This window comes from Antechinus flavipes, chromosome 3 (genome assembly GCF_016432865.1).
Source record: "Antechinus flavipes isolate AdamAnt ecotype Samford, QLD, Australia chromosome 3, AdamAnt_v2, whole genome shotgun sequence".
NCBI lineage: Eukaryota > Metazoa > Chordata > Mammalia > Dasyuromorphia > Dasyuridae > Antechinus > Antechinus flavipes.
In genome coordinates, this window is record NC_067400.1 from 559,004,970 (window position 1) to 559,027,094 (window position 22,125).

Genomic DNA, 22,125 nt, shown 5'->3' on the forward strand with positions numbered 1-22,125 from the left:
CATTAATGGCATTTGACATATGAACAAGATAAGGGTACCAACTTTAATATGTATTAAACATTAATACATTTACACCTCCCTCCCCTTTTAAAGACTATAAATAGAAAGCCTATTTTTTTTCTCTAGCATCCCAGTGAATTTTTATGTATGCCTGTTGAATGCAAATATACCACTTTAGAGATCACAATTGTTTTCAACAATTAATCCAAGTTTATAAAAGCTCCAATCCATCTCTCATGCTGAACTCTTGGACAAAATTGAGATATATGAGCTAGATAATAAAGTTAAGTGAATTTAGAAGTAGCTGAAAGACTATACCATTACCACCATCACCACCCAAAAAATTTGCAAATAGTCATCAATGCGTCAGTGTCCACTTATAAGGAGTATTTTGTGGAACATTCCGGGAATCTGCTCCTGGACTTGTGTTTAATATCTTTATTAATGATCTGGATGAAATCACTGGTGACATTTTAATCAAATTTGCATATGAATGTTACAAGGTATCCCCTAGCCACATCATCTATCACAGTGTAACAATAATTAGCAAATATCTTGCATTTATTTGAATAGTCATATGGGGAATTCTTAAGAAATAGGCAACTCTGAATGAATGAAACAATGCAGAGTGAAGAAAGCAGAATCTAGAGCATAATATGAACAATTACAACAATAACAAAGATGAAATGTATGCTAAGTTTTGTTTCAGCTAGATTAACTACAATGAACATCTTGGATCTAGTGCAAAGGATGAAACCAGACTTCTGTTTTCTTAGTAAGGAAGTGGAAAGATGATGCGAACAGGAAAAGTAGGAATAGACTTTGAAAGGCTTTGAAGATGAAGGTATAAAAGTCAATATTTAATCCCAGGAGCAATAGAGAACCATTGAAGGTCTTTGAAAGAAGGGCTGATTGACAGAGTTGACAAGTTTGATACTTGGACCATAAGAATATTATTTAGGGAATATGTATAAATGATGCATTGGAGAGGAAATGGGCTAAGAAAGAAATAATGCCAATTTGTTTAGGTATTAGTCTAGATAAAAGGTAAAGAAAGAGGGGTAGATTTTGGTAATTTGTGAGAAATTCCCATTTCCATGTAGTACTCTCTTCCTCCTCCTTCCTTAATACGAACAAAACTCAGGGCCTTTTCTTAGGTGAGAAGATTAAAGTTAGTAATTTGTTAATTCAAATAAACTAGGAGTTGGTCTACCTATCTGGTCTCTACATAATCTTATTCAAAGTTATCCCTTCCTGCTGAAATTCTAAAACAACAGGAGAAAGTTCCAGAATGAAGTAAGTGGGGGATCCTGTGCAATATACTGATTCTTCTTTATAAGACTAGGTAGCGGTATTGTAATATTATAAATCAGAAGATCAAAGAAGCAAAGTTCAGAGTTAGCTCTTCATGAAGCTTTCCTTGTACTCTATGAGTCACCTTGACCTGAGGACTGCAAAATTCCTCATTTTCCTCATTAATGAATTTAACATGCTACAATATCATATATTTATCTAAGTCTATTATTCTCTAAGTGACAAGCTTCATGAAGACAAGGTCTTTGTTTTAGACAAAGTTTGTGTTTTGCACACACATATTTCAGGGCTCTATATACACTAGACGCCTAATAAAGTTTGGTTGAACTGAACTGCAATCCTGCAAAGTGGTAGGAAGAATGCATAAACTAACATATCTCCCTATAACCAAGAAAAGGAGAAAAGTAGGAGAGAAGGTACCATTCTGACAGAGAAATGATCTCTTTTATGCAATACACTTGCAAGACTTCTGCTCATCATTCTTTCTCCTCACTGTTCTCAAAGAACAGCCAGCTAAAAGATAAGCACACTATTCACTTCAAACTTGGGATTTGAATTTCACATCTGTAAAGCCTTGCACCTGTCACTCCATGCCTGGATCTTTTCCCTTATCTTTAAAACAAAGGGTTTGACTAGATAATCTCTCAGGTGCCTTCCAGCTCTAAAACCATTAGCCTAAATCAGAACTGACTGAAAGCACTTCACTGAATACCCAGGAGCAGTTTTCAATAGTTTACTCATGCTAGAATTGACTGCTTTGAGCCATCCCCCATCTGGGCTGTGGAAAATTCAAACCAGGAAAAGGACTAGCCCTATGCCTGTAGTACATTTTCACTGAAGCATACATAGCCCAAACCTCCAAAACGAGTCTCTTTTCTGATTGCCCAGAACAGAGAGGCTAGAGTGACAAATTCAACTAATTTGAACCTCTAGGAAACAAGGCTGTGATATTTCTATTCGTCTAGGGCAAAGGTTCTTAATCTAGAGGTCAATATTTTTTTCATATTTTGACAAATGTATTTCAATATAATGGGTTTCTATTATCATCCTATATATTTTATTTTAATTTTAAAATAAAATTTTAAAAATTTTAAAACATTTTAAACATTTAAAACATGATTTTGAGAAAAAACTATATAGGCTTCACCAGTCTGCCAAAGGTGTTTATGACTCAAGAAGAACTTTTGGGGAATGTTTGAGATAGCCACAAATATTATTGTATGTGTATGACTGCACAGCCAAAGATACAATATCAAATTCTCAGCTTTCCTTTCTTCTTCTCCAAGCTAATTCAATTCAATTCAACAACCATTTATCACATGTCAAACTCTCTACTATCAAGACTTACACAGAGAGAAGGGAAAAGTTAAGGGAATCTTCGTCATGGAGGAGTTTATATTTTATTAAGGTAAGGGGAAAACAGAAAATGCTACAGATAATTCAAAAAGAACATAGACAATTAAAGGCTTAATGAATTCACATATAGACTCTAAGCCTTACCTTGAGAACATCTCCTTCATAGAGGTCAAAGGTCTTAGCTTTAAGCTGAATCCCTTTTCCTGGCTGAGTTTGGATGGAGTAGATACACTCATGATTGTTATTGTAGTTCACAGGAAAGTTGGGGGACAGTAGGATGCCTTGAGTCCCAGTGACAGATGACCCACATTCAGCTAGAAACAGACATAGTAATAATCACAGATGAGTAATTCCCTACTTTGACAGGAGAATATACAATTCAAAATATCACAATATCCAAATATATTTGCAAATAATTGGTTAGTCTGTCTCCATTACTCTTTCAATTCCTCCCCCACAACTCTGTTTTATGGAACTCAACTTTTTGAATTCGTAAGAGGCTATTCTCTAGATTGGTTTATAGATTTTCACAGTAAAATGAATGACCAAGATGAAGAAGGGAAGACCACATGAGAACATATATAGCTTATTCAATTTAGAAAGGTTGAAAGCAAAGTCTATAAAATCAAGAAAAGGGATGTAAATGGGAACACAGTGTTACGGACTACATTATGCACAGCAAAATTGAAAGAGAGGAGTTCTTGAAGCTTAAAGTAAAACATTTCAGGAAAAATATAAGGAAGTCAAAGTCTTCCCTTTTCATGCTTCTCTGCTTAAGGACCCTGTTCTCTATCACAAACCAGCTATTCTGGTCTAAACTATGGATTAATACTTTATTCTCTCAACTAATGTAACATCCTATTGAAATGGACATTTTATCTAAGTTTGTCTCATTTATAGAATGAGGAGGCTAGGCTGAAGCATCTAAAAGACATTTTGATTGTGACATTTTGTCATCATTTAAATGCATCTTAACAAAAAACTTTCTTGGAAATACAGCTTAAACATCCATAATGGCAGTCAATCTTGTAAGGGTTAATATCAAAATGAATTCAAAGAACATACTATGTGAAAGGCCCTGTTCTGGGTGCCACGGATCAAAAGATGAGACAGTCATTATATTCTCCAAAGGGCCTATTAGGAGAAAGAATACATGTACATAAATCACTAGTTCTAGAAGAGATTCTTATGTATAGATAGGATGGAGCTTTGAGATCTCTTTTAGTTCAGATTAACATTTGAAAACTATTATTTGCAAAACTGTCTTAAACATTATAAATAATCATATAGAATAATTTAAACCAAGAAATATACAAGTAAAATATAACTGCCCTGAATTATCTTATTCAGAAAAAATTAGCATATTTGGGGCATGTCTACAACCTGTGATGTCAAATTAAGTGATGACATGCCAGTTTCTACCAAAAAAATCCATCAGTGCCAGCCAAGGAGAATAAGGCACAGAACAGACCATGGAAATGAACATAGTCTTGAATGCAGTTGTCAATATTGTGTGCAAAAATAAGATGGTTTAATTGAAATTTAACCCCCAAATTCTGAGAGTTCAGCAGTAGGCCCTCCTGAGGGACTAAGGCATTGGGAAATCTATAACTAGTTTGATATATGTAATTAGTATTGTATAAGGGAGGATTTCTAAGAATCATAGCATACATTATTCCCCTTCAAGCTTTCTTAAATCCAGTCAACCTGGTCTTCTTATTATTCCCCACATATTACATTTTCCTTCCCATCTCCATGACTTGCATAAGTTGTCTTCCATGTCTTGTATGCACTCCTTCCTGATTCCTACTATTTAGTACACTTAGCATCCTTAAAAGCTCACATCAGATGCAACATTCCACATGAACTCTTTCTGATTCTCCCAGCTGCTGGTACCTTCTGTAAGGAATCCTAGTGAATAAGGAATCTTAAGTGAGTCTCTGCCATGTCCTGTATGTAAATTTATTTGCTGAGAATACTGGAATGTGCGTTCAGTTATCTGATGGAATCTCAGGAAACACATAACTTGGCCAGTTCCTGGAGTAAACATAAGTCCTCCTAAAGGAATGAATAGATATTCTCCTTGGTAGACCTCCTATGATGGAGAATCCTGTACTTGAGGGGGCTGCTCTATCTCGAGTCATGTTACCAAATGAGAATACTTAATATAGTGCCTTCTTTGTTCTCATCCTATAAAATCCCCTTAATGAAAAAAAATTTTGAAGATTTCAGTAAGGAAATACTATATGGTTTGTCTAGTTCTGGCTCCCACTCAAGACTCTGAATAGTTGTGACCATGGGTCTTCCCAACTAAGGCATTCAGATGTTGGTGCTTCCTCTATGTAGTGATGATGTTTGTTGTATATTGTTTGTTTCTTATAGTATCTTTATCATGGTCACTATGTTTATTAATTGTGTATTACTTTTATATTTTGAATTTACTCTTCCCTTATGTCTTGTTTAAATCAAGGTTCTGAGTAGTAATAAACTTGGGCCAATCTTCTTTAAGACTATGTCTGTTGAATGTGATTTCTAAACCTAGATTACTCTTACCGCTTCTCTGCCACATCTTGACAAATTACCTTGTAATTTATATTGTATAAACTTAAGAGAGAAAATCAGTTTGTTACAGTGGAAAAATCAATGCCTTTTAAGTCAGGGAAGCTGGATTCTATACCAGTCCTGACACTACCTGTCCTTCTGACACTAGCTATCTTACCTTTGGCAAATAAACTCTGTAGATCTTAATGTCCTCCTCTCTAAAACTTAGGAGTTCAAATTGATAGCCTCTCAGGGCTCTTCCAATTTTGAATTTATATGAATGGGTCTCTCTCTATAGAATTTAAGCTCCTGGAAACAAGGAATTGTTTAGTGCCTTTCATATAATAAGTGCTTAATAAATGTTTGTTAATTGATTATTAATTAAATCATCACAGAGCTTTAAATGGGGATTTAATGCAGTTCAATAAAAAAAAAAAGCATTGTATCTGGAGTCAAAAAACTGAATTTGAATTCTTGCTCTGTCACTTGTTACCTCTGTGACTATGACTATGAGATATACGTATGGCCTCAGTTCCATCATCTATAAACTGAAGAGGTTAGAATAGATGACCTCTAGAATTCTTTCCAGATCTATGAACTAACCAACTTCATGGAGAGGTGTCCATTGTGAAATAATGTGTATAATATATTCAACAAAACTATCAACTGCTCTAATGAGCTTCCTACCTGTCTACCCCAATTTCCAAGTTCCCCCATCTCTTTTCAGAAATGAATCTTTAGGAAAGGCCTTTGTCAGGGAACCACAGATCTGAGGCTAAGAGATAAGGAGTTTGATCATAAATCATTACTAACAAATCTTTATCAAGTATCTACTCTATAATGGCTTCTGTTTGTATTTATTCTGCTGGGAATAGGAAGAGACATGGCCAAGAAATCTTCCTTCTGAATTTGTCAATACAAACTAAAATGGGGAGGAGAGCATGCCCTGCAGAATTTTTACTCAAGAGAAGTAATGGGGTTTTAAATAGACACTTGGAACCATGGCCTCTGTTGGTTTGCTATAGGGAAGAAATCTGTTTTTTCTTGAGAATAGTTAAAATATTCATTTAAGGGTTGGCTAGAGATTATTCTAAAAGCTCCTGGTTCACTAATGGATTACAGTATAGTATGATGGAAGAACACCACCTAGAAGTCAAAAATCTGGGGCCAAATCTCAGTTCCAAATCCCATGGCATTGTAAGTTTCCTCATCTATAAAATGGTGGTAATGATAATTATATGATTTTGTTCATGAGGTTGTTGTGAAGAAAAAAAAAAACATATATTAGATTATAAATTCCAAGGGTTTCATCATTTCAACACTGAATCCTCATGTTGTACAAAGTAGGCACTTAATCATTGTTTATTGGACTAAATTAAACTGTCTAATTGAAGTGAACTAAACGAATGTAACAATGTGAATTTCATCATTACTTTCACCTTATGGTCCTATAGAATTGTCCTGATCTTAAAGTTCTCTTCACTTTCACTCTGGGGGAAAAAGAATTTGCCTCAATTCACAAAGTAATGGAGGTGGATTAAATGATTTTGAAGGTCATTTCCAATTTTAAATCTTCTGAAATGGATTTGTACCAGTTCTTCTAAGGAAAACCCAAATGATAAAGTTCAATGGATCAGGGGTTAGAGCTGTAAAGGATTTTTGAGATTATTTAGTTCAAACTAGTCATATTGCTGATGAGGAATAAGGTCCACAGAGAATAAAAGAATTGTTCAAATTAATGCATTTAGTAAATAGCAAAGAAATAATTTGAACATTGGTCTTCTGATTTCAAGTTCAGACTAAAGTATCTCTCTTCTAGACAAGAAAGAACTTCTGCTAACCTCATAAATATGAAAGGTTTCCAGGCTAGTCTTAGATCTGCTCAGCAATTATAAGTACAGGAATGAATAATGGAATTTGACCTCAGGGTTGAAAGATACTGTAAGAGCTCATTTAGAATGGCCAAACAAAATGTAAGACATGAATTTAATGGAATATTACTGCGCTGTGAGAAATGAGAAATATAATGAATTCAGAGAACCATGGAAAGATTTTTATGAATTGATGAAGAATGAGAAGCAGAACTAGGAAAACAATAGACATAATTACTATAATAGTTTAAATGAAAAGAACACAAAGTTAAAATTGAATGCTGTGAAATTCAAAGATTGCTCTTGGCTATAATACAGAGTTGAAAAAACTTCCCATTTTCAGAGGTGGGGAACTAAGGATGTGAAATATTTCATATACTATAATGTATATTTATGTATGTGTATGCATATACACATTTACTAGTTGTTTTTGCTAAATTGATTTTTTCTCTTTTATTATTATACCTCATTATAATCGATGCCTTTTTTAGTTTAGGAATAAAGAAGTACATATTAAAAAATAAAATTAATGCAAAAACAGAAGATAACAAATTTTTAAAGGATTATTCAAAGAGGGCTTTAATCTTTACCACATCCAGAATAATGATTTTGAAAGGCTTATTTCCTTAATTAAGAACCATCAAATATTTATTAGTTCCCAAGATTACTAGGCTTTTTTTCTCTTCTCTAATATAGATTTCTGACATGGCAACTAAAGGTTTTTAGCCTCTTTTTTCTGTTTTGAAAAGTAAAGTGTTCATCATTTCTTTCTTTAGCTTGAAAGTGTAAAGCATTACCTTGAATTTCCAGTCTCTAGCTAGAATTATGTCATTTTGTTCCCTTTTCCTCTTAGTATAGCATTACTAACTACATCTGATATCAACCTCCCTCTCCTATTTCTGTAGACCACTAGCTCTCTAAGACAAGAACATATTTTCCTCTCATCTTTGAAAATGTCTTCTTAGAGAAGGGTTTTACCTGTAGTGAGTGAGCAGACTAGGAGAGCATATTTATCAATATGGGTATGTTGGGATGTCTTGAAGGGCATGAGAAAAAGAAAGGATGTTATAACAGATCAAAGATTGTCTTGCCTGTCCTTATTAGAAAACATTAGCCAAGCAAAATGAAAGCACATGACCACCTACCAACACACCTTGGCAGAGCCGAACTCCACACCCGACGTCTGCCCCCAAGACATGTGATTCGGGCTACACCCTCAAGTCGATACCCTGGGAAGCAGGAAAAAGTCAAGACGTCGCCCACTCCAAACTGTAAACCTTTCCTGATACTGTATGCTGGGACCTCTGGCTCCTCACAGGGTTCCAAGTCATATTCTAAGAGAAATTTAAAAAGACAGAGACAAAATACATTCAGAAAGAAATACATAGACATACGAATACAATAAAATACAAGAAATATAATTAAAGATTAAAAATTAAGAGAAATAGAAGAAATAGAGAAGAACAGGAGATGAATGAGATATGGAAAAGGAAAAAGTACATCATGATGGTCAAGGAGAAAGAAATAAAGAACACATATAGGTATATACCAACAAATATATAGATAAAGATAAGAAGATAGGTTGTAGAGATATAGAGAAAGACATACCCAAAATTCAGAGAATGAAAATAGGAAGAGACAGATACAGACAGAAAGGAGAAAGTTACAGAGAAAGACAGAGAGAAAGAGAAAGAAAAAAAAACAGAGAGAGAGAGAGAGAAAGAGAGAGACAGAGACAGAGACAGAGACAAAGAGAGATAGAGAGAGAAACAGAGACACAGAGAGGAGGAGAAGAAGAAAAAGAAAGAAGAGAAAAGGAAGAAGAAGAAAATTAGATACAGGAAAAATGTAAGAATATATTTTGAGGTTATCTGTTATATGGATTCTCCCCTGTAAATTTCTTGTATTTTGAGATTATTGAAGTATATATACAACAATTTCATCACTACAATCTGACCAATCTTTTCATCTTATGGGAGGAACCATGCTCTAACTTGTTCTTTCTGTGTTCTTATAATCCAATTTGCTTCTTGACAGAAAGAGTCTGTCTAAAAGAAAATAAGGAATAGGGGTAGGTCATATTTTAAATGAAAGTAGAGAGGGCAATATTTAACCCTAAAAAAGAAGTTCTAATGGAAAATCTCAGGAATAGTAGTCGTAGGTATATGTAAAATTATTGGCTAGTGAGGGATATATAGCTTCCTAATTTCTTTCACATGATAGCAAGTGATTAGTCCCTTCTGTTTATAACTAAGGTTGGCAGTCACTAATAGCAGCTCCCAATCTTAGGAAATATCTCTAGATTCTGAGTTAGGATAATTCACTAAAGTAAGGGATTTAGAATGTGAAGCAATAGTTAAAAAAAAAAAAAAAAACCTCAAACTGCAAAAGCAGACTTCAAAAGCAAAAAGTGACTAAACTATCTACAATATTGTTGGCAAGTGAGTAGTCAGTATATGATCCAAGTCAAGGTGAGAGCATGCTTCCCTTAAGATAGCTGGTTCATGGTCAAGAAGGCCACAAGTCTGGGCCCCATGAGGCAGAAATTTCTCCAATATACAGGAAAGACAATAATTATCATGTCTCTCTCTCACTTTACCAGGCAGGTCAAGGACAGATCCAGAACATCTTACAATCAACAAGAAAACTTCCCTGCATGATAGGAGGGAAGTGGAGATTCAACAAAGTCAAAGAATGTAATTTCTAAAGCTCTAGTCCAACAGTCCTGATATGCAAGACTGGAGAAATGTAATTACAGAGATATATTTTATTACCACTACTCAAGCAAGGATGAGGAAGCTAAAAGAAAAAGACTTTAAAAAAAACCCAATAGATTCATTTTCTCATATTTATTGTTATCAGGGGTTTGCAAAATGTTAGATCAGATGACTAGAGAAGAATATGGAATTCCTGTTTTCTAGGGCATAGAAAAAGTCTTCAAAGCAAGTCCAATTGCTAAATACTGAGTAAAAGAACACAGATAATTCTTAAATGATCCAAATGAGATTCTACAATCACATTCCTGCTTGATAAATATGTTAGGAAGTTCTTCTTTGTATCTAAATCAAAGGCCTCAATCATATAGCAATAAAAAGTTCTCTATTGAGATTTTTCAAATTAATTTGGAAACCTATTAGGAGGAAAAAAAAAGGATCACATCTGACTCCAGGGATCTACAAACTCTTTACCTGAGAAAGTGATGTTGAATCCTTCATATGACATGGAGAAGTCAGAAACAAAGCGAATTTGGGCTGTAAAGTTGCCATAGAGTCCAGCACTTATTGGGGCAGGAAGCCGGGAACCAGTCAGCTGCTTCAGTGGCTGTGTAAAGCTGCCATTCTCAGTAATAAGAAGATAATCATGGCCACTCTCCAGGTGAAAAGTATGGAAAGTGAAATAAACACCTGTAAAAAGGAACCAGGGAGACAGGGTTGAGGAAGGTCAGTATGGAAAGACAAAAAACAATTACCTAATCAGTCCAAAACCAGTTGTGAATCTCAACTTTGCTCTAAGGGGAGAGAGATCCACATCTTCCAGAGACTTAGAAGAATATTCTGATTTGCAAATAATTTCTATGTATACTTATGTATCCTCATTATGCAAATCTGGAAGATCCAATGAAAAATTACCTGCTGTGTCTACTGCCTCCTACTATAGTTTCAGACTCCTATATTCACACCTTCATACATTCATATATGTATTCATACATTCACAATGTATTCAGGAAAGACATATTCTTCTGCACAGGCAGAGATGCAGATGAACACATCTTAAAATCCAAGGGCTTTAAGCTTTAATTTTTAGTTGAATTAGACTATCTTTAGGATAATAAACCATCCATTAAACTCATTGCCTGAGAACTTTTGTTTCCTAAACTATCTCATTATCTATTCAATTATTATGTACATTTTTCTGTGTCCTATCCTTCATATACATGAACAGAGCTATCAGACCTTTTTGAAATGATGAAATTATCCATTCCAAAGCTGCATATAAATTCTAATGAAGTGGTTAGTGCTGCTCCTTCCATGTAGTCTAGTGGGTTAATTGCTTCCAAATGTCAAGAAGCAATTTCTTTAAAAAGCATAAATATAAAACTTCGCTATGTTCATTCCCTTTTATGCACTAAGTTTGGGAGGCATGGGTGGGAAAGGGAAGAACATGAAATATGACCAGAAATCTGATCAAAACACAGCAAAAGGACATGGCAAATTTCTTGCATATTTAGAATGATCTTTTAGTAAAAACCCAAATCATTTAGTTAAAATGCAAAATGACTGTAAAGGAGGCTGTTGTCATCTGGTTAGTTCAATGTCTACTTGACTATCTCTATTCCTTCATAAATAGAAATACAGAGCAATTTAGTGCTGATGGAGAGTACACTAATGACTGAAAGATAAACAAAGGCCTCATTTCTGAGGCTGAAATTAAGCTGATTTTTGATAATATATAAAGATTCAAAAAAAATATGGAAAGAGTCATGGAGGCTTAGCCTGTACAAGGCCTGAAGATGGAAAAGGACTATGACATAGGAAAATACTATGTAATATGGCTAGAACCTAGACTAGGGAAGGGAAGGACAATTCCATATGTCCAGTATAGAATGATTAGATGGAATCAAATTGTGAAGAGTTTTAAACAAGTGTCACTGACACATCTTACAGTCTCCTAGCACACCATTCTCTAATTATCTCCTTCCAAAGGAAATCTGGACAGCATCTTTTGAGTTTTAAGAGGTGAACATTTTGCTTTATTCTTTCTGTGGCAGATGCCTTAGCTAAGATAATTCAGGTTTTTGAGGGCTTAATAAAGCCAAACACTAAATGAAATGTAACAGAGTAACCACAAATGAAAGTCTGTAGAATTAAGGGAGGAATGAGAATTAACCATTGAAGAAGGGTTAAAAAAAAAAAGAGAAATGAATGAAAGTGAAGGACTGGGGGACTAGAAGAGCAGGTAGAAGAATAATTTCAGTAGGATGGTAGGAATAGAAGCCTGACTAGAAGAAAACAGAGAGAAGTAGGAATATTAACTGTACCCAATTTCAAAAAGTATAACAGTAAAGTGGGTAGTTAACAAGGCAGAGAACATTCAAAGGAAAAATCTTGGGAGATCTAACTATGTTTTGTTTTGTTTTTCTTTGCTGAGGTTGTGATTTATAAGGGTCACACAGCTAGGAAGTGTTAAGTGTCTGAGGTCAGATTTGAATTCGGGTTCAAGTCGTCCTGATTTGAGGACTGGTGCTCTATCCACTGCACCACCTTTCTGCCCCCATCTAAACATGTTTTTAAGAGTATATAAGACTCAAGTGAGAAAATGTGATTATGAGACAAGGAATGAATACTATAACAAGGTTCTGGAAGAAGCAGGAGCAAATAAGACCAAAGTCCTAGGTGAAAATATTAACTTTAAAATGTAGTAAAAATATATCTTCTGTGATCAAAGGAAAGAGAGGACAAAGCAAAGCAAGACATATTCACTAAGTGCCTGGTATTGTGCTAAGCACTATATATATACAAATACAAACTAAAAATGAGAGTCTCTGCCCTCAAGAAATTTATATTCCAATAGGAAAAGGCACCACACAAAAGAAAGCTAAAAAGCCAGTCAGAGTGTATCTAATTTTAAAAAAGCCAAGATTATAGCTTAGGAAGAGAAAGTTAGCCTGCGTGAATCTCCTTCCAAAGGCCCAGGATAAACTCACAAATAACAGAACTGGGCTAGAATGGATAAAGGTTCCAAGGTGAAAAATTCATCTCCAGAATGAGACCAAGAAGTTTTGAAATGTGAAGAAGTAGAACTGGAGAACTCAATCAGATGACATTTAAAATTCTAGGTAACAAAGATATCATTGACTATAAAAGTAGGGAATAGGAATGTGGTTGAGAACATAAAAGAAATTGTTTACAACGAACCTGGTAAGAAAGGAGGTCCCAAATCAATTACAAAAACAAGAACAATTGTCATTTAGCAAAAATCATGGGAGAAATTATATGCCATAAATTTGTGATGAGAAAAATCAATTTCATTTTATGGCTTTCTCCAGAAACACACAGTCACTTAGGAGCCAAAATAGAGGAATCAGATATTAGGGGATATCAGAAGATAAGGATTAAAAATGTTCCAGATTTAAAAGAGGAATGATTGATGAAAAAAACATAAGATAAAACTTGGGCATGAGCCAAAAAAAACAATGTTACAATAAGGATGAAAAGTAACTTTATTTGAGAGTAGGCTATAAAAATGGAAATGTGGAAAGATAAAAGTTTGTAGTCTAAGAGTCAAAATTCAAAGTGTTTGGAAATAGTATAAATCTGTAAAAACTTATGTCGTGACAGTATATGAAACAGTATGAGATTGAAAAATTAGGTAGACAGGCTATCTGATGGGTAGCTCACATGAAAAACAAATTTCCCAAGGATGAATCAATCACTTTCCAGAATCAATAAGAAATTTAGTAAAGCAACTTGGACATTGGCAGGTAACAGGAATGAGAATATAGATGTATAAAAAGACTACACAGATTTGAAAGGTAAAAGACTTAGTGAAGAATGGAAGTAGCAAAAATGTTCCAGTGCTGGCAAAGAACTTAACAATACTGTCTCTTAGCTTTGTTAGGAAAAAAAGGAACAGACATCAGTGAAGATGTTTGGAATGGTTTTGGTGTCATCAGGAATAAGCAAAGTAGTTTAAAAAAAGTTGATTCAAAATATCTATGATTGATAGTCTAATCTGAACATCTAACATAACATAGCCCTTTCAAATTTGCTCCTTCCAAAAATACAATGTGATCATAATCAAAACTTTGTGAGGTAGGAGCTATTATTATAATTCCCCATTTTATAGATAAGGAAAATGAAACCAAAAGAGGTTAAATGTCTTGTCCAGGTTCACATACTTATTTACTGTGAGAATCTGAACTCAGATATTCTTGACTCCAAGTCCAACACTTGTCAACTTGGGGTGTGGGTGGGGAATTTGTTGAGAAAATAGTAAATGTTCCATTTGCAACCACATTTCAAAAGATGTATTGTCTTAATAAGGGTAAACATTGCTTGAAAAATATTTCCCCGAATTTTATAGATAATTCCTAAAAGGGCATTTCGTCTTTGTTCTTCTATGAAGGTCAAATTGTTAATCTGAGAGTCAGTCCTACTTTAGGCATTTCATTAAATGTAAAACCTCTGAATACCACAGGTTTCAGTTTGCCCAACTACATAATAGTAAGAAGAAGCAATATTTCTCCCTGTATCAAAACAAAGAGGGAGGGGGAAAGGGAGAAGCTTTCTCCTCATAGTAATATTAGTATCCTAAATATTAACTAGTTAAACTAAGGAATAAATTTCTTTGAATAGAAAATATTTATGGATCTTAATCCCAGGGCATTTCCAATCAATAAGAACAACAATAATAGCTGATTTTAGAAAGGTTTTTCAAAAAAAAAAGTTTTCAAAGCATATTATATGTCATTTTATCCTCATGACAACCTCATGAGATAGCATTATCTCAATTTTACAAACGAAAAGTCTTAGAAAATGTTAAAAGTTTTACTCAGGGTAATACAAAGAGCAAATGTCTCAAGCATAATGTGTCTTCCTGGATCTTCCTGACTCTAAGCCCTGTCCAACACTATGCCTACTTCTTAGGGAATAATATACTTGATGAACCTCTCTATATGCAGAGGTCATCTTACAAGTCTGACTATAGTTTTAAGCTACTAAATCTTTTTTTAAAATAATATTTTATTTGGAGGCAGCTGAAGTCAGGAGGACCTGAGTTCAAATCTAGTCTCAGACACTTAACACTTCCTAGATGTGTGATACTGGGCAAAGTGACTTAACATAATTGCCTCAGCAAAAAATAATAATGATAATAATATTTTATTTTTTTCCCAAATACATGAAAAGATAGTTTTCAACAGTCACCTTTGCAAAATCTTTTGTTCCAATTTTTTCTTCCTTTCTTCCCTCTCTTTTTCCTCCCCAAGATAGCAAAAGCTATTAAATTGTAAAGAATTTTTGGAACACCTAAATAATTAAGGATACAATATAGTAGAGGGAGAAACAAAGGATTATGTGAAGGGATTTTGGTAGATTTTATAGATTTGAAAACTGTTGAAGATTGAGACCATAAAACAGTACTAGGAAGGCAAGGAACCTGTGAAAGACTGTGTCGATCCATTCCAGATTCACAGTCAGAAACTGACATCCAGTGAATTAATAAAACAATATGAGTTCCTACATACCAACTGGGAAAAGTTGACTTAAATGAAGGTGATACCAACCTCAAGGCTCACCCAATGCTACATATGCTCTATTTTAGCCCAGATCTGATGCTGCTCACTTACTCCCCATACCAGATACCTGTCATCTCCCGGTAATTCTACACTATATGACCCAAAAGAGGCTATGAAGACTGGGAAAAGGGCTATGACTTGTAGTAAAAGTGCCTCTAACAGATTACATCTATTATGTAATCAGATATGCCCCACTTTAGCAAGACATTTTGCTGGAAATCTCCAGAAGATTTTGAGGCTCACCTTTGCCATGTGATGTTTCGATCACCCAAGTACAGTTCAAGTTGTTAGGATAGAAATCAGGAAAGCCTGGTGAGAGGATAGTGCCACTGGAGCCTTGGATGAAGCCACCACAAAGAGCTGCAGGAACAGGAGAAAAGGGGCCATGAGAGGATGAAAGGATGACTTATATGTTTTCAGAAAGTCCAAAGTAACTATACCAGTTAGAACCTAGGATTACACCTGGTCCTCCCCATACTTCTTTGCCCCTACACAAATGTAGATGGGAAAAAAACAAGATCCAGTCTCCCCATTTCCCAACTTACCTTCACAGCTGGGAAGGGCTCGGCTCCACTGAAAGTTGGGCTCACACTCCAGTGCCTCAGCATCACTTAGAGTATAACCAGAATCACAACTAAAGGTCACCAAAGCACCAACATAGAAGTCATTTCCATGACGATGACCATTCACAGGGATCCCAGGGTCTAAACAGTGGTCTGACTGTATTGTCACAGCTGGAACAGAGAATCCACAGATAAAAGAAAATACACACATATAGCAAGGGACTCACAGCTGAAAACAGTATGTTACAAACAGCCAGAATAATCTAATGTTATGACCTAGGCTTAGACAATTTAGTTTGTTAATTATTTTGGGAAAGTGGAGAAAAGGGATGGAGAGAGAAGTGATGCAAATAAAAACTATCCTTTCAAGGATTTCTACTTATCAAGATACCCATGATCCAACAGTATTATATCCTTGGGGTAAGAAAGTTCTCAAACATATACAAATTATAGAAAACTCCCTTGTCAGTCCCACTGTTTCCCAGGCAACCTGGTCAAAAAATACACATTCAGCACTCAAGAAGTATAAATGCCAAAACTTTTTTTGAATTATTTCTGAAGAGGGAGCATCAAAAAGTAGAATTGTTACACAGTAAGGAAGTAATTAAGATTCTACTGGTGCATTGCAAAGCCCTGTGAACTTAGCCAGCCTATGTACCTACCTTCTCTCTGCTTGTCAATCTGGTTATTTTGATCAAAGACTAGAACTATTCATATTATACAATTTCCCTAAATGTCCAAGTTAATTGCAGGTCCCAGAAGTGCTAATATAATTTTTTTGTTTCTCATACTCTAGCTATTTTCTTTGCTAAAAAGAGAAATATCTCAAAGAAATGAGTTAATACTATGCACAATTCCACCTGGATACTTATCTCCTCCTGAGCTCTCAACTCACTGCAGTCCTCTCAGACACCAGCCATAATACATAACAATTTTCTGAACTCTTCAAAGCAATTTCTTTTTGTTCTATTCTCAGAGAGAAGAATTACTTGTTATCTGTGGGCAAGGTAAGAACAAGCAATTGCTCCTCCCCACAAAAAGAGTAAGAGACATGCTGGCATAATGCAGTACTAAGTAAACAGTAGTTGGTTCAGGTAGATCCTTTAAATATAAAACATGAAATGATATAATGGGAGGATAAGGTATTGGTAATACTAATTATAATTTTGTTTTAATCCTGGATCTATTATTAATCACTCTGACCTAAGTGGATCACTTTCCTCTCTGAGCTGACCCTTACAGTAAACGGTTGGGTACAGTCAATCTCTAAGGTAACATCTATCTATGACTCTGTGAGTAAAACATGCATATAAACATAATAGAATCATGGTAAAATTGGTACTGAGATATTTTATCCTTAGCTTTCAGAGAAATAAGGAATCCTTTCCCTCACCATCAAGGAGAGGGCCTTTAGATCATTCACTTTCCCTCCCTTGCAACACTCACTCTCATATCGGATCTGGAAGCCAATGTCCGAATGGCTCTTGTCGGTAGAGAAGAGGAGATAGAGGTAGTTGCTAGTGCTGATGAGGAACTGGGGAACCTGAGTCCCATGGTAGACCCCTATCAAGGGTGATGAATATGTACGTCCATCTCGGACCTCCAAAGTATCATAGTTGACTTCTGTTTTAAATCTGCCAGGAAACAAAAAAAAAATCTTACTTAAATAATGAAGTTCTCATCCTTTGAGAATGACAAAAATCCTAAGTTAGAAAGAGGATTTTTGTTCAGAATTGAAGGGAATAAGATAGACTCAGAAGTACATTCCAATTTTGAAGTTCTGTGATTTCTTTGTGAATTTAGGTTTCTGGAAAGAGGAATACATTTGGGAAGGCTAGTTTGGATGGTCTGTGTTACAAGTTGTTCTACTGCATTCAAGAAGCTCTAAGGCCCAGATCTGTGATCGCTGCAAAGTTTGGGACCAACATTAGCTATGTATCTGGGACTCAAAATTCTCCTTTTCAGAATTAGGAAGACATCTTTCTGAAGTCACAGAAATATTTCATTTTCTCTTTCCCCTTCCCCCAAAAGTCCCTTCTTGTCCTTCCCATGTCAAGTTGTGTTCATAAGCACCTGTCAAAAGTGATTTTGATGGGGTATCCTGGCTGAGCTTCAATCACCCACACACAATTCAGCGCATCCTTGTAGAAGCCAGGCCAACCAGGAGAAAGGATAGTGCCACTGGGAGATGTCAAGTGACCACCACAGGGTGCTGTTGAGGAGAGGCAGGAAAAAAGTCAACACAGATCTCAAATTGATGATATAGTAGTTGCTTTTAGATGAAGACATGCTTCCAAATTCCTCCAATCTATAAAATTTTGTATAGTTGACATAGTAATGCTTTTCTTTTCTTTTTTTGAAAAAAGAAAGTTAAAAAAGGAACTATTAATTCTTTCCAGGAAAAGAACTTCACTGACTTTGCCCAGTCATATTATCTGGGACTTAAAAGGATAAAATGAAAATAAGAAAACCAAAGTATAAGTAGCCTTCATTTATTTTGTCACTTATCACTGCTGCTAGAATCTCTCCTCTATGATTAATTCTCAACACAGCTGGTAAACTGTTCTGCTCTGCTCTGCTCAGAAAGCTTCAGTGGATCCCTTTTGCCCCCAGTTCATATAAAATATAAACTCTGCTACTTGGCATTTAAAGCCCTTTACACCTTGGCTTCATGCTACCTTTCCAGCCTCAGTGGACAGTATTCCCCTTTACCTGCTATTCCACTTAAACTGATTTATTTGGTATTTCTCATATGTGACATGCTATCTCCCACCTCCATATGTTAGTATAAATTATCCCCCACCCCCAATCTAGAATGCTCTCCTCTATTCCCCAATTCATCTTCACTTCATAAAATCCGTCTTTTCTGATGACCTCTATTGCTAGTGCCCTTCCCCAAAATTGCATTGTAAATATTTTGTATTCTGTTCATGTAACCATAGAATGTGAATTCCTTAGGGTTAGAGACTATTTCATTTGTGACTTTGTATCCCCAGTGCTTTTCATAGTCTTTTTAACATAGTATTTATGAAAAGCAGAGAAGTTTGGACTTGTCATTAACATGACAAAACAGATCTTTTCAAGCTTCTTGAACAGAGGAGCAGCATGATGAAAGCACTAATTTGGGAAGACTAAGCCCAGAACCTGTACAGTATGAACCAAAGGACGGAAGAGACCAGGAGATTGAGTTGGTACTCCAGACATTGGTTTATGGGTAGAAGCAGGAATGGAAAAGGGTAGATAAGAAAGGTATTACAGGGGAAAATCAATAAGGTTTGGTAATTATCTAGATAAAGGGATGAGAATGGATGATTAAAAATGACTCTTAAAATTTCTAGTCCAAGTGATTAGAGAGAATAACACTATCATTCATTGGTTAAAAGTGGAATTTTGGAAAGGAAGCTCCATGTATAGAAACATGAGCTAGCTATCTAGCTACATCACCATTTTACCTTATGAACTATAAAAGAAGCAACACAACACAGAAGAATTTATTCTGCTCAAATGGTACTTAATAGAAATGTGACTTGAGACAAATCACTATCTCTTTGGAACTCAGTTTCTTCATCTATAAATAGAGGGATTGGCCTAGGTGACCTTTAAAGTCATTTTGCCAAACTTAGAGTTGGGAAGATTCAACCACCTGAGTTCAAATCCAGTCTCAGATATTTCCTATCTGTGTAATCCTGTGTAATACCTTGTGTGACTCAGTGTCCTCATCTGTAAACTGAGCTAGAAAAGGAAAATGGCTTTTCCAGTATCTTTGCCTTGTAAACTCCAAATGAGATAAGGAACAGACATGACTCAAACAACTAAATAACAACAAAATGATCAAACTGCCAAGAACTTGCTATAGCCTATAATTAAGTTGTAAATCTTCTGCCTAGTATTCGAAGCCTCATTCTTAACTCCCAACAATCATCCCCCTCCAGGTCTTACACCTTTTTTTCCCCAACCTCAGATTTTGGCCTGCTTCAATTTCACTGAGGTCAATATTCTTAATGCAGTCCACAGGCACTCCATGCTCAAACCTGTAGTCATGCTTTTATGATATATATTTTAGGATATATCTTTCTTAAGTATTTTTTCAGGTATATAATCTCTTTACTAAGAGCTAAGTAAATACTAATTGTCACATGCATGGGGCCATGGAAAATACCTTAAACTGGAAGTCCAGAGACCTATAATGCTAGTTCTGGCTTTGATACTATCTCTGTACAAGTCATTTACCATCTAGGAGCCTATTTTGTTCATATAAATATTTGCAGTATCATGTGCTAGGTACTCTTCTGGATATGTAAAGAAAAAGCAAAAAAAAAAAAAAAAAGAGTCCTAGTTCTCAAGGAGCCTATAATCTAAAGGAGGAGAGAACATACAAACAACTATGTACAGGTAAAATATGTATAGGATAAAGTGGCTATAAACTTAGAGGGAAAGCATTAGCATTAAGGGGAATTAGAAAAGGTTTCTTGTAAAAGGTAGAATTTAGGGTTTATCTGGGACTTGAAAGAAAGCTAGAGTGTTTGGTTAATGATCTTTAGTGAAATGGATAATGAAAATAGTAGGTATCCAGATAGAATAAATAATCTAGAGAAAACACTCAAACTACAGTTTGTCAGGCTCTCAAGATTACAAGAGAAAAACAGCATGGTGTCAGGTCTCTGAATTATCATTCTACCTAAAGTCAATGTAGAGGCCTTGCAAAGAGAAAATCCATCTCGATGTACTTTGAGTTCTGAAGCACTGAGGAGACATCCTAGGCAAAAAAAAAAAAAAAAAAAAAAAAAAAAAAAAAAGACTTCCCCTATCATGATTTACCAAATGTCTGAAATTTCATCATCACTCTAATAATATATTATGTTTTATAGTTATATAGCACTTTATAACTTAGAGAGCACTTAAACATCTGCTATCTTGTCAGAGCCCTTTTTATAGATGAGGGCACTGACATTTAAGAAAGTAGAGTGATTTGTCCAAGGTCACGGTTATCAAGTGGCAAAGATGGAAAAGAAGCTATCTTTGCTAAATTCATGTCCAGAACCATTTTTGTTATATTGAGCTACCTGACCTTAGAGCTTATTCCTTGGGGCATAGTCTTCTGTTCTAAAACATAAGTCTCTAAGGGAGTTATGCATTCACCATTACCAGCCACAATATATATTGAATAATTTTTAACATGGTGCAGGGCAGAGGGATCTTTAAAGAGGTGCATGAATCATTTAAACTTCGTTGACCAAAATTCTCCTGTGACAACTTCCCAGCTTCCTTTCCCCCCACAATGAAAACCATACCCCTTGCAGAACATAGGTACCTTCACATCGAAGCACAGCATTGTTCCAAACCACACTGCCCTCTTTTAAGATGCAAGTCACTGTCTCTGAGCCATGAGTCCCCAGGAAGCCCTCATCACAGAGAAAGGAGATGGAGCTGCCCAACTGGAGGCTGTCACCAAATCGTTTGCCATTCACAGGAACACCGGGGTCAGGACACTCGTTGTGTCGGAATGCTGTGTAAGATGGAGGCTGGTTAGCCTGGGCTGACTCCAGAAATAAAGCCACCACATCAGAGTCACCAAGCCCGGACCTCCGCCAATGCTTTCCCCAAAGCCTGCAATGGAGGGGAAGACAAAGTAGCCTTCTTTCCACCTCCCACTCTAAACCTGGGTCCAGCCCAGGAACGAGGTACTTGATTATAGAAAGAGGATTTTTTTCCCCCTAGAATCCACCGATTCAAGATCAATTGAATAAACTATAAGTTCAAATCTACTGCCCACTTCTTAAACCCTCCATAATATTATAACACATCTCCATAGAAGATTAGACAAAGTGGTTAACAAGAGAAAAGCAGTCTACGTAATCTCACCTGAAATTATGTTTTCCCATTTCCCTTCCTCCAAGACAGGAGTTATTTCAGCCACCCCCAAGCAGGTAAGAATGGTTCCTTAAAATAAAGATCTTTCAACACATTGTAAATAATTCCCTTGTCTCTCTTTGTCACTTATAACTGGTCTTCTAAAAGCAGATACCCATGAACTTTAGCATGTTTCCAATGAAAAACTTGTTTTGTGCCTGAATGACCTGATAGTTCATGGAAGAATCTAATTTTTCTTTATTCTTTTTTAAATTTTATTTTCACATTCTTGAAATTTTGTGGTAAGGAAAGTTCTAAGATAAATAGAAAAGGA

General features: G+C 35.5%; 1 protein-coding gene across 1 annotated transcript in view; it reads right to left on the bottom strand.

Annotated features, from left to right (window-relative positions):
- Positions 1–22,125, bottom strand: part of CSMD2 (CUB and Sushi multiple domains 2) — a 1,001,023-nt gene that overhangs the window by 270,945 nt on the left and 707,953 nt on the right. The window contains exons 15-22 of the mRNA XM_051987630.1: positions 21,253–21,447; positions 18,015–18,153; positions 17,388–17,575; positions 15,924–16,112; positions 15,622–15,738; positions 10,271–10,486; positions 8,228–8,416; positions 2,815–2,984 (exon numbers count right to left, since the gene is read on the bottom strand). Of these exons, the coding sequence (XP_051843590.1) occupies positions 2,815–2,984; positions 8,228–8,416; positions 10,271–10,486; positions 15,622–15,738; positions 15,924–16,112; positions 17,388–17,575; positions 18,015–18,153; positions 21,253–21,447 (1,403 nt within the window). The remainder of the gene's footprint in view (positions 1–2,814; positions 2,985–8,227; positions 8,417–10,270; positions 10,487–15,621; positions 15,739–15,923; positions 16,113–17,387; positions 17,576–18,014; positions 18,154–21,252; positions 21,448–22,125) is intronic.